The 13914-nt window shown below is 41.9% G+C and overlaps 1 protein-coding gene across 1 annotated transcript in view; it reads left to right on the forward strand.

The window, feature by feature from the left end:
- Positions 1–13914, forward strand: part of LOC100562869 (laminin subunit beta-2) — a 73502-nt gene that overhangs the window by 14731 nt on the left and 44857 nt on the right. The window contains exons 3-8 of the mRNA XM_062973773.1: positions 159–294; positions 4555–4628; positions 6758–6946; positions 7210–7273; positions 11352–11554; positions 13675–13795. Of these exons, the coding sequence (XP_062829843.1) occupies positions 159–294; positions 4555–4628; positions 6758–6946; positions 7210–7273; positions 11352–11554; positions 13675–13795 (787 nt within the window). The remainder of the gene's footprint in view (positions 1–158; positions 295–4554; positions 4629–6757; positions 6947–7209; positions 7274–11351; positions 11555–13674; positions 13796–13914) is intronic.

Consider the following 13914-nt stretch of genomic DNA (forward strand, 5'->3'; position numbering starts at 1 on the left):
ATGCATAGGCAAACTTGGGCCCTCCAGGTGTTTTGGACTTCAACTCCCACAATTCCTAACAGCCGATAAAACCCAAGTTTGCCCATGTCTAATATATAGGGTGCAGTTTTGTCATACATGCACAACCCCACATTTAGATGACTCTGTATCTCTTACAGGATGAGAAAAAGTGCTTTGTTTGTGACTCTCGCCGGCCCTATGATCCCACGTCAAATCCTAACAGCCATCGGATTGAGAATGTGATCACTACTTTTGCACCACATCGTAAGAAGGCCTGGTGGCAGTCGGAGAATGGTAAGCAATGGAGGCCTCATCTCTATTTTACTGGCTGGTAATACCTATCTCAACAATTTTTGGTTCAAGCTGTTCAGTAGAGGATAGTAGAGGTACTACAGGCCTGGGATATAGGGCAGTGTAGAAGAGGCCAAAATCTCAAGCATGTGGAGGACCAGAGTTTGCAAAACACTGATGGTAAGAGGCACTACCACACTAGAAGCCCGGGCTGTGGTGCAGGCTGGAGAGAAAGCCAGCTGCAACCAGCTGCAATGAATCACTCTGACCAGGAGGTCATGAGTTTGAGGCCCGCTCAGAGCCTATGTTTGTCTTGTCTTTGTTCTATGTTAAAAGGCATTGAATGTTTGCCTATATGTGTAATGTGATCCGCCCTGAGTCCTCTTCGGGGTGAGAAGGGCGGAATATAAATGCTGTAAATAAATAAATAAATAAATAAATAAACTAACTATGATGTGGAGTGGACAATAATCATAGCATGCAATTCCTTAATTCTTCCTTTGTTTGTGTTTGTCAGAATAGGAGAAATTAATCTGTTATCCTTATCCATACTTGTTTGCACATTCTTCCTTGCTATGAAACTGTAGGCTGCCCCATGAAAAGTCTCTCCCACATTTGGAGATGGAAGGGAATTTCATTGGGAGATAAAAATCTCAACAGAAATTTTCATTTTACACATTACAACATTTATTGCAAGACAAAAGTTCACTTGGCCTCTGAGATCCATATATTTCTGAGGCATTTCAGAGAAATAACCATGTACATGTTTTAAAAATGTGAATGGTTAACATGTGAACTGCTGAAAATGAAAAAGGCCTTTACTCTAATGAGGAAATTTTACACAAACATGCATATATTGAAAATTTTGTTTTGAAAAAATGTTTTAAAACCCTCCCTTTTCCAAATGCCTTTGCAGGAAGTAAAAATGAAATTGCAAAACCTGATATGAGTCAGGGATGGGATGAAAATGCAGGTGGGATTTGGAGAAAAACAGATTTGAATCTGAGAGATGTTCTCATCCTTGCTCATACAATTGGATGACCTTGTCATGCCCTGAGTATCTGGACAGGCCGTTTTTGCATTATGTTCTTTGCTTGGGACATGGCATGACCAAAGCAACAGTGCAGAGGATATCCCCAGAGCGCTGTTGCTTTTCTTTCTCTCCCACGCAGAGGAAATGCTGAATCATACCCACATGAATCCCATTTTTCCTGGCGGAGGTGGGGGACACTGCAGACAGGGGCAGCTGATCATAACAACTTACCACTGGCAACTGGCCTCTAACTTGGGAGTTGGCCTATATCTTTGGTCTCTGTCTCTGCATCATGATGCAGGCATATTTGATGCCTCCCCCTCCCCCCAGTGCAACATAAAAGAAATCACTAGGTGCACAATGTTCTTTGCAGACCATATTGGTTTCATCAACAGTGGCTGCCTATTATGGCACCAGTTCAGAACAGAAATGTTACAAACTGGCCCTAGAAGCTACATAGTTTACTCAGTCCATGGTCAACCGTAGTGGCAGTAGTCCAGATGGACTGAAACCGATTCAATCTGGCCATTGTCAGATGACCACAGAGCTCCAGAAAATCTCCTGGCAATCGTGCATGCCCCACACAGAATCAGCAGCGTTGTCTGTGCAATCAGGGAGAAGGAGGGGAGCAATCCGGATGCCCACGTTGATGTCAGTACAGGTTGCCTTCAGTGGCCGGGCAGTGGCGCAGGCTGGTTAACAGCCAGCTGCAACAAATCACTCTGACCAAGAGGTCATGAGTTTGAGGCCTGCCCGTGCCTACGTCTGTCTCTGCTTCTGTTCTATGTAATAGCATTGAATGTTTGTCTTAAATGTGCAATGTGATCCGCCCTGAGTCCCCTTCGGGGTGAGAAGGGCAGAATATAAATACAGTAAATAAATAAATAAGTAAATAAATGGCTAGGAGCTCTTACAGAGCTCTGTGACCATTCAGCAGAGGCAACACAGAGGGGAAGGTAACAGACCAGCGATGTTCGATCGAGTTCAGTCAACTAGATCATTCAGACTCTGCTGCATTGCTGCCACAATAGGACATAGACTGTGTGTTACCTATCTCATTGCTCAGCAGCCATGAAGCAGTGGCAACAACTACATAGGCCTGAGCCATCAACAAGGAGTCAATCCAGCTCCTTTTCCCCTGATGAACATAATAAAAAGGGGCTGGCAGCAGTGTCCCACGTCAACAATAGAGTAGTCCACATTGGACCCAGTTGAGCTCTTCACATTGTGCCCAAACTGCAGGAGACTCTGGAGTTTCAGCCAGATTCTAGAGCATTACCTGGCATTCCTTAACACAGTCCCTGGGCATTATGAAGACAGCCAGCAGAAATTTCATGGTCAGTGTGGGCTATTCAGCCAGAGTAGACAAATCTGTCAGTTCATATGGAGTTACTATCATTTCCTACATCCTCATTGGCATTCACACAAATAAGGGCAGTCTATCATTATGCACACTGATGGAGATACCTGTATCAGCAGATTTTGGGTGTTAACGAAGAAGCAGAGATAGCAGGAGGTGGAAGTTGGTTTTTATCATATATGTGTTTTTAGTATGTTTTAACTTGATGTTTTATTGTTGATATTGTGTGTTTATGTGCTGTGAACCGCGTTGGGTCCAGCCATGGAGAAAGGCGGGGTAGAAACACCTTAAATAAAATAAATAAAGAATACATAGTTATATTATAGAGATTTTCTATCTGGATACGAGGAGGGATTCTTATAGAATTTTCTGTTTCATGTTCTAGTGCTATATGGATCTTGACTTAGAAAGCCAGAGTTATACTTTCTGCTCAGTCTTATACAGGAAAAATGTTTGAGGGTGCGTTTACACCAGGCATGGTCAAACTCTGGCCCTTAAGATTAAGCAGCTCTGAGGAGAAAGGAAGGGGTCTAAAGCTGTTAAGAACAGTGGGAGTTGAAGTCCAATACACCTGGAGGGCCGAAGTTTGACCATACCAGATCCACCCTGTAAAATTAATTCAGTTAGTTATTATTTTAACTGCCATAATTCAATGCTATGGAATCATGAGAACTAATCTTTAACCCTCCCTGCCAAAGTGTGCTGATACCTCTCCAAGGAGTCAAGGATTACATAGCACTGAACCCTGGCAATTAAAATGCATTACTTCTCCAGAACAGATGCATCCCATAGACCAATGATTCTCAACCTGTGGGTCCCCAGATGTTTTGGCCTTGAATTCCCAGAAATCCTAACAGCTGGTAAACTGGCTGGGATTTCTGGGAGTTGTAGGCCAAAACACTTGGACACCCACAGGTTCAGAACTACTGCCCTAGACTGATGTTGAATGGCAGGGTGCACACAACTTTGCAAGTTTTCTAAAAAGTAAGAGGAACAAATTAAAATATGATCAAAGTAATAGCTTGCTTATCAATACTAAAATATTTTACCGTATTTAAAATCATCATGTTTACATGTCACTAAACAGATCTAGCCAAGAAAGCCCTGTGATAAATTCATGTTAGGAATCTTAAGTTGGTAATGACTTGAAGGCACACAGAAACAAAATGCATTTACCATCATCCTGTAGAAAGATGTCTTAAAGATGTTTTGACACATAGCCCCCGCATCCACCAAAATGTAGCAAGAAATGGCTCAGATAGAAATTATGAGAGCCATTAAAGAAAAAATATATTGCACTGGCCACTCAAATTTATGAGCTTCATTTACAGAGGATGCTACAATTAGAGTTTCTATTTGTGGCACTTCACAGGTATGTCCTCTGACCGAGAGGAATGGCTGGGTAAGACTTAATGTACTCCCCCAGCATCTGCAGTTAACTATTAGTAGGACTGGCAAATTTGCTAAATTAATACTGTATATTACAGGTATTACGAAATATAGCAATAGGCCTAATGGCTCTCCATGTTTTACCACACAGACGAAAAAGGGTTTCTAGAGGTTTCTAGAGGTCAGAGGAGATGGCATATGTAGATCAGCAGTAATGGGCAATGTACCCTTATTGAGCATCCCTCAGAACTCTCCAACAGGTTTTCAAGACACAAATCCAAGGATTCTATCCAGAATATTTAAAACCTACTTTCTGGGGCTACAATTCCTAGAATTCAGTGGCTGTGCTGTCTTAGGGGCTGTAGGGATTGTAGCTCTTAACAGTATGCTTACTAAGCTTCAGTACACAAACAAAGAGCTCACAAAACTTAACTGAATTATATTTTAGTGAGGCTTAACACCAACCTTTCTTTCTTTCCAGGTGTGGAACAGGTCAGCATCCGCTTAGATCTGGAAGCCGAGTTCCACTTCACTCACCTCATCATGACTTTTAAGGTGTGTCCTATTTGGGGCCAGATGGGTTTACACTTCAGTCATTGGCTTCATGGTGTCTTCTTCACTGAGTTTAAATTCTCTTCCTGTGTTCTGACATACATTTCTAGTTTTCATCAGGTAATCAGTGTATTTATGCTCCAACGGTGAGTCCCAACTAAAAGGTAGTTATGTTGACCCATATTCTAGCAATTTTGACTTCTGCCAGAAGCAGGACTTCAGTAAAAAAAAGATGTTGCACTCAAGTACTGAAACACCTTTTCAACAAGCACCACACCAGAATCCAGTAATTCTGTCTAAAATGTTTATTAAAGAAAACAGATAAAAAAGGGGGGGAGGCAATTCCAAACGGGTTAGTAGAATATGAAATACAAAATAGCAGTAATCTAAAAATGACAAAGAGCATAAAGTCAAGAGAACCAAAATCCACAGCAGTACTTCTAACATAAATCCATAAACATGAAAATAGGAACTTTTCCATAGTAAACTCTCCAAGGATGCAAAGGCATGAATCAGAAGAGGAATGTTGAGTATACTTGAATCATGAACTTGAGATCAGAGACAGGAGAGCCATCTCCTATGGCAATGTTGTCTCCTCTGAGAGGCTTGAAGCCAAACCACTTAATTTAAGACCATCTAGACACCCATGATATCATGCCACACACACCTGGACTTCAAGGTCTTATCTCAGACTCTGTGAGAACATCTAGTTTGTCTGTTTTTCACTCCCTCTGTTCTGAGACCTAATCTAGTTTCTCAGGAAAACTCCCCATCTTCCCAAAGACTTTCACTTTCCTCTGTTGCTTGGGAACTAGCACAGGAGTCCAAAACATTGCCCTCATCTGCTGCCATTCTCTCTGATCACTCACAGAATCCTCAATTTGAAACCCACCATCCCCCCCATTCTCTGAAAAATCCTCTGACACTTGCTGGGCTACAACAAAAGACTAGATTTTGATTGCCCCTTCAAGATCAAAACACACCAAAATAATGAGATAGCTCAAAACAATATATTGTTGGTAGGATCCATCTTACAGTCCATTATTGTGATTGGCTGCTCAACCACTTTTGAATTAACTTGATTTTTGCCACATTTGTATTGTGGATATTTCTTTTTTAAAGACATCACAGAAGAAATTGTTTAGGGGGAAAAAACTTCAGTTTGACAGGAAAGTACAGGACTAGATTTTTCCTCTTAAATTCATATCCTGAATATGGACTAATAAAAAAGAGAATATATTTGTTGTGAAATGCGTATATTAAACAGTGTTGAATTTAAACAAGGGAATTATTAAACTGACATTTCCAAGAAAATTCTATAAACATTTGTTTATGTAATAATGATTTGTCAGCTGCCTAGAGTTTTTATTTCTATTTAGAGTGGTTCCGTATTGCACAAAATGTTCAATTTTATTTGCATGTAAAGGATGATTTAAAAGTATGCTTGTGTACATAACAATTCCTCTCTGTGTGCTGAGAATGTTACACATTATATCTTGTTTTGCCTTAAAAATGGATGGTTTTAGAATCAGCTAATTTCTGTAGGTCTAGGATTGTTATGCAGTGCACTGTAGTGAGCTGCTTCTTAAACCTTAGACCCCAATCCCAAATGGGTACCTTTAACTCAATGTTAGGGTCACAAATGTTTGGCTACAGCAACCAAACTGTTTCAGAACGCCACCCATTTACACAAACCTGTTAGCAACGACGTGCATTGTTTGCAGTAGACTCTGCAGAAAATGCTTTAGCCATGCTCCACAAAAAGGAAAATCAGCCTTTTAACAAGCCTTGCAAATGCTGATTTATTATCAGTAAATGTTTTCATTTCATACCTGTTTTATATACCTATATACATGGGGTCATGTAAAAATGTATTGGTTGGAAAGGGGTTAATGTGACAAAAAAGAAAATGCCACCAAAACAAGTGGAAAAAAGACTGAACAAATCCAGCTTTATAGAAATAGCATTTTCTTGTATGTGGCCTATGTTCTATGCTGCATTTGTTCCTTGACAAGTATCTCATCACCTGGGAGTTACTTCATGAATGTACTATTGCAGTGCTGTCCTTATGTTATTGAATGCGTGTTGTATGTTAAAGACACCCTGTTCCCTCTGTGTCCCCTTCTTTATAGACTTTCCGGCCAGCAGCCATGTTGGTGGAGCGTTCAGCAGATTTTGGCCGCACTTGGCAGGTGTATCGCTACTTTGCCTATGACTGTGCAGCATCAGTCCCATTTGCCTCCCGGGGACCCTTGAGGCGGGTGGACGATGTCATCTGCGAGTCCCGTTACTCAGACATTGAACCCTCCACTGAAGGAGAGGTGAGTGTCAGGCAAAGCATCTGAAGGATTAATGCTGGGGGAAGAGACAGGCATAGCCTCCAAGTTTAGCACCGGAATAGTCATTCTCTTTGATGGAGAGGCAGAGGCCCCATCAGTTTCCAAATCCAGATTATCTGCTTTGAACTGGATTATATGGCAGTGTAGATCCAGCCTGAGCTCAGGGGTGGTGTAGTTGGTGGCTCTTAAGTTATCTGTTATTGGCTTTAGTCTGTTTTATGACTGTTATTTCTTCCTTTCTACAGGTAATCTACAGGGTGCTAGACCCAGCTATCCACATCCGGGACCCGTACGGTCCAAAAATCCAGAGTGAGTCTTTCTTTGGGGTATGGGTTGTAAAAGAGGTGTAAAGTGTCAATTTCAGGCAAAGAAAGTCCAGAAGTACAAATACCCTTCCTTATTTTGAGAGAATATGGATTCCAAGTGCATAATTGACATTGTGAGATCTGTAGGAGAGTCTTCAGACAAGTCTGCTGCACCAGATTTTCCCATGGCCTGACTGCAGCATATTAGCCTTATGGCAGAACTACAAATCCAGAAAATACAATAAGGTGGGCTGCTCTTGTTTTGCAAATTGAGTAGCAAACCCACACATTTCTCAAATAAAGAATATGTAGCCTCCAGGGCCTATGCACCTCAGGCCAGCTTGGAAATGAATACACACATGTAGATCTCACTGTCACATGTGCTATATTATTATTATTATTATTATTATTATTATTCTTTATTTCTCTCTCCCCAGAGGGACTCAGGGCAGTTTACACATACAAAAGGCAAATATTCGATGCCGTATTTATTTGTTTATTTATTATTTATTACATCACTTCTATCCCGCCCTTCTCACCCATCAGGGGACTCAGGACGGCTTACAATATAAACATACACATCAAAAAACAGTTTTCATCAAATTTAAAAATCATCAAGATTAAAAATTACAATAAAATTAAGAATATACATTAAAAATATATATAATTATACATTTAAATATACATTTAAGGCGCTTTCCATGTCCAGGTGGGGTCTGTCAGTAGGTCATATATTCATATCTCATTTTTGCTGCTACTCGTGCTCAAATGCCTGGTCCCATAACCACGTTTTTGTTCTCTTTCGGAAAAACAGGAGGGAGGGAGCCGGCCTGACTTCAATGGGGAGGGCGTTCCATAGGCGGGGAGCCACCACTGAAAAGGCCCTGTCTCTCATCCCCGCCAGCCGCACCTGTGAGGCTGGCGGGACCGCGAGCAGGGCCTCATCTGATGATCTTAAGCTTCGAGGTGGGTTGTAGCGGGAGACACGTTCGGACAGATAAGCTGGGCCAGAACCGTTTAGAGCTTTATAGGCTAAAGCCAGCACCTTGAATTGTGCTCGGTAGCTAACCATATACAATCATAAAAACAGAAGCAAATATGCATAAAAACATAAGACGATAAAATGATAAAATACAGATTATAATTAAAAGTGCATATAAAATAAGCTCTATGGGAGAGCTGACATTTGGGCCTCCTAAGGTGCAATAACCGAGTACTGTTCAGATGGAATCTAGAGATATAACATATAGGAATGAAGTGGCCCTACAGCAGGCATGGGCAAACTTGGGCCCTCCATGTGTTTTGGACTTCAACTCCCACAATTCCAAACAGCCCTACCAGCTGTTAGGAATTGTGGGAGTTGAAGTCCAAAACACCTGGAGGGCCCAAGTCTGCCCATACCTGCCCTACAGTGTGTTATCCCTTAGTAAGAAACCAGTCAGAAGGGGGCGGGGATTTTTTTTTTTTAACAATATTTATCTGCTCCTCCATAGACTGTGGGGGAAAGATGAGTTTTAAGATATTTTTTAAAGGAGGGGAGGTCAAAGATCATGCCCAAGATCTTTGTTCTCGTTTGAAGGTTTCTCTGTTGGGCTTTGAAAAGAGTTTTTCTACTTATGATTGTGAAGACTTGAAATGGCCTTTTGGTTGAAGTTAGTGTGCTTTATTACTCTCTAATGGGCAGTAGAGACCATTTTCTTTAAATATGCTTTTTCAGAACTCTTAATGTTTAAAATTCTCCCACTGTTATATAGTATTTTTGTGCTTTGCTGTGTTTAAGTGTCAGTTATACATTCTGCATTTTGTTTCTCCTAATTGTGTTGAAAGCTGTTGTCAAAAGTCAGACGCCAATTAGAGAGCAAAATAGAGTTTATTAAAGCAACAGTCCAAAAAATAGCTCAACAAACTAAAAAGACTTAAAACACTTAACTTTCAGTGTTATTAAGTAGAACAAGCGGGTAAAACCCCCCCAAAAAAGGATTGGCAAATCCGGATTAGCCAGAGATATAAATTCTCGAACTTGACCCAAAAGTTCACAATGGGCTGAAAAACGGAGGCATGAACTAAAGCAAGTAGTATTGAAGCCCACAAACCTTTCCCAAAACTCAAAAGTACAAAAAGGAGTTCAAAACAAACAAACGCCCAAACTGAGCTAGGGAACTCCCAGTTGAAAACAGCAAAGCCAGCGAAATAGCGAGACGCTGGCGAGCTCGCAGCAACTTCTGCTGGAACATACACCAAACCAAGAGTTAAAGGAGCAGAGCGAGAAAGCGTCGTCAAGCCGGTCCGAAGTCGGGATAAGCCAGTAGCACCAAGCTGCTGCAGAAGCAAACGCCAAGCCAGGAGTTAAAGGAGCAGAGCTGGAGAACGTCGTCAAGCTGGTCCGAAGTCGAGATAAGCAGATAGCGTTGATTTCAGGAGTGAAGGTAGTAGTCAGCAACAGCAGACAGCCACGGAATAAAGAACGACGCCAAGCCATGGATTGAGAGCGAAGAGCAAAGCCAAGTCAAGTTCCAGTCCAAGGTCCAAGAGGTTGAAGTCATCCAAGAAGGTCACAACACGAAATGGCACAGAGAGCCAAAGCAACGTGGGCGAACAGCAGATTCGTTGCAAAGTCCCAGTCCAGTCTTCAGTAACACACACAGGAAACCCAATGGCGCCCAGCAACGCTTTGCCACATGTAAGGTATAATGGCCAAACAACCCCAATATATCCAGGTCTCCCTGGGCTTCCAAACTATCCACGCCCAAAGAGCAGGTGTCTCAACTTCTTAATCTGAATCAGAACTCCACATAGCCAATGCCCTTGGGTCAGGTGTTCTGAATTCCTCATCAGAGTCCCAGTCATCCTGCCCATACCCAACTCTATTCACACCTGTGGACCCCCTCTCACTCCTCCAGGCAGACCAAGTGGGATCTGCTTCTGAAGACACCCAAGCTTCCCCAGCATCAGCAGTATCCATGGGCCCCGATTCGTCCCCAAGCATCTCCGGTGCCCGTGCCCAGTCCGTGCCCAATTCGTCCGTTAACACCTGTTCCCCAGCATCCATTTCCACCTCAGGATCCCCACATGAATCCTCCTCAGAAGACTCCCCATCAGTCTCCCTGACCCTTTTCCTAAACAAATCCTCCAATGAGCCCTCCTCGCGAGGGTTTTTCTTTCCTCTCCTGATCCCACCACTATCATTCACAGTCTCCGAAGGCGCATTCACAACAGCTGTTCTTGTGTTACTTCATGGGAAGGTGTGATGGAAATATAGCAGCAAGTGGACCACATCAATGGGTCTCAGAGAGAAAGAGAGAGAATGAGAATGTAGTATGTTCATTTGTGAGAAGGCAGCTTGCTGGGGATAATGTTTTCCAGCTCTAAACAGTCACATCAGGAACTCTTTTTAGGTTCTTAAAAGCAGACCATCACTAGTTAGAAGTTTTAAAGAAGAGACTGAATGACTATCTGCCAGGGAATCTGCTGCAGAGAATTCCCTTCGTCAGCAAGTGGCTGTATTAGAGAACTTATAAGGAAGCCGCCGGTTCTATGATTTTTGAGGTGTCAAATTTCACCACTTTCCCTAAGCTTCTGAGTAAACATATTACCAATACTGGACTATCTTCTACAGGAGGGTATACCAAAGACAAATGCTTCCACCAGATACTTCCAGTACATGAAAAACTCCCACTCCATTCTCCCACTGTCTCTTTTTCTCTGCTCCTCCCCTATGCATTCCCAGTTTAGTTCATTGCCTTCTCCAGCCTCCCATTATGGCCTGCAGCTGTTCATGTCTCTGGATCTATTTGAGGCTGGATAATTTTGGTTGTAGACATGTTTCTGTTTTGGTAGTAGATGGATTTAACTATTGGCTCTAGGCTTGTGTCTGGAAAATTGTAATCTCTCCCCTTCTAACTTTGGTGTGCAGTCATCTGAGAAAAACTAGCCAAGTGTTTCTGGAAGCTGGGAAAGTCAGATATGACCGCTTATATAGAACACAAACACACAAAGCCCTGTCTTAAAAAATGTTCTCTAATGGTGAGACACTTCCTCTGGTCTTCCTTCTTTCCTCCCCTCCTCATTTTTTTATTTATCAGATCTTCTGCGAGTCACCAACCTACGGGTGAACTTGACCAAGCTGCACACCCTGGGAGACAACCTGCTGGATTCACGGCGGGAGATCAAGGAGAAGTACTACTATGCCGTGTATGAGATGGTGCTGCGAGGCAACTGTTTCTGCTATGGGCATGCCTCCGAGTGTGCTCCCCTGGCTGGCAGCCCTGCAGATGTTGAGGGCATGGTAAGGCTCCTTCACACAGCTATAGGAACACACATACACACACTGTATTGTTTATGCCAGGCATGGGCAAACTTCAGCTCTCCAGATGTTTTGGACTTCAACTCCCACTATTCCTAAAAGTTGGTAGTTGGTTTCCTTTACAGAAAGGTTGGGAATCATACAGACCTCTAGGTGTTATTATTACACTTTAGCTTTGCCAAACCGCAGAGAAGCAATATAGACATTGTAGTGCTACTCCTAGCATTCGTTGCCATGCTATACTAGTAAGAATTGTTCAGATCTGCTATCTAACAATATTTGAGCGTGGAGATAAACAGTTCCTTCCCCCTTATTGCAATATGACAAACATTTCTTCAGTGCATTGTCTGTAAATGGAACTCCACATGCAGTTCAGTTCTACGTGTAAACAAGGTATGTTGAAAAATAAAGAAAAACAATGCCTATTTGCCACCACTGGGATAAATTCAGTAGGGAAAGATGCTTTTTTGCATGGTTTTTGGACCACTTACTTATTGCTTACTTATTTAGAGGCCTTGTATGGAGATATTCAATAGGTTATTCAGTGATCAAAGTGCATAGGGAAACAGTGCACCTACTGATTGTTTTCCACAGGGTAAGGAACTGTCATACTAAGTAATTATTTCTGGATTCTAGCCTTCCATTCCCCTGCTCCTCCCTCTAGTACTGTAAGACTTTCCACTTCTTTGTTACTTCTCTTGTCTACCATAAAGGCTGCATGGGGCTATCAATTATTGTAGGTCCAATAGAGATACTAGTAAGGCCTAGTCCACCCCCCCCCCCCAGGTGTGTTCAGATGGCATATTGTGCCCCCTGGGACCCTAGCTAACCCTGTGATTTGTGAGGTTTGTTGGCTGCACCACACTGGGGGACTCGTATCTAAGTGTTTCTGCATATTGTTGTGCTGGTCAAGACTTCTCTATCTACTACCTTTAGTTCTATGATAGCAGGTGTAAACCAAAACTTGGAGAAGTCGCTGGCTGTTGTGGCCAGGGAAAAAAGGAAAATCCTGAGAGTTCTACTCCAGAACAATAACTTTGTTCAATACTGGTATAAACATACCGTGAGCTCTCAGTATCTGCTGGGGTTTGGATCTAGTACTCCCTGTAGATGCCAGACTCCATGGGTACTCAAGTCCCAGTACATACAATAAAATAGTAAAATGATTTCCTTATATAAAATAGCAAACAACTCAAATGAGTACTGCATAAGTTTTATTTAATATTTTAGAGTCACGGTTAGTTGAATATTTGGCTATGGAACCTATGGATAAAGAGAGCCAACTGTGTTACATAAATTAAATGAGGAATTAAACCTTGCAAGCTGGCTCTTAGCTACAGCTGTGCTTGTTCTTAACTCCATAGTGAACATCTCAGAGTTCTGAAACTGTGCCTTCTTAATACTGAAACATCTTCATCATCTTCCTTTGCCATTTCAGATATTGCCAAGTAATAATAATAATAATAATAATAATAATAATAATAATAATAACTTTATTTTTATACCCCGCCTCTATCTCCCCAAAGGGGACTCAGGGCGGCTTACATGGGACCAAGCCCGAATAAAAACAATAGCAATATAAAACACAACAATAGACAAAAAACATGCACAATCATAAAAATGTAAACATTAGCCAGTAAAAACAAATGACAAGAGCTAATAAAAACATGGATTAAAATGGAGAGATTATAAAAGTAGACTGGGTAAGTATACAAATATTCAACGTTTGCTTAGGACTCAGAGTTACAGTTTAAAAAGCACACACCAAAGGCCATTTTCTAAATGCCAAAATCTCCAGCCAGCATAAAATGACATGTTTCTCTGCATGTGATTGTGCAGCCAATGTGTGTGTTGTATAAGGAGTGAAAGATGGGTTCTTGGGTGAAAACAAGACATGGCTACAGCATCTTTAATGTTAGCGTAAAATTTCAAAATGGTTGCTTGTCATGCATGACAATTCCTTCTTCCATGCACCCATTAAAGGTAAGGGTCCTGTCCTATTTTCACCTAACAACCCTCTGTAGAAGAACTATGGTGTACAGTTAGAAAATATGAGTATTTTTTGAAGGTTTCAATTTTCGACCTTATTCATTTGCCAACAGGTGCATGGTCGCTGTGTCTGCAAACACAACACCAAAGGGCTGAACTGTGAGCAGTGTGATGACTTCTACCATGAACTGCCTTGGCGCCCAGCTGAAGGAAGGCGCACCAATGCTTGCAAAAGTGAGTATCGCAAGTGGGGATGCAGAGGAAAACCAAGGCTGCTTCCATATAACCATTTAATCGGGGGCAGAATGTAGATTTAAGAGTTCCGGGATGTGTGTTTGTCTACATAGGAACTA

Source organism: Anolis carolinensis, chromosome 2 (assembly GCF_035594765.1).
Source record: "Anolis carolinensis isolate JA03-04 chromosome 2, rAnoCar3.1.pri, whole genome shotgun sequence".
In the NCBI taxonomy this organism is placed as follows: domain Eukaryota; kingdom Metazoa; phylum Chordata; class Lepidosauria; order Squamata; family Dactyloidae; genus Anolis; species Anolis carolinensis.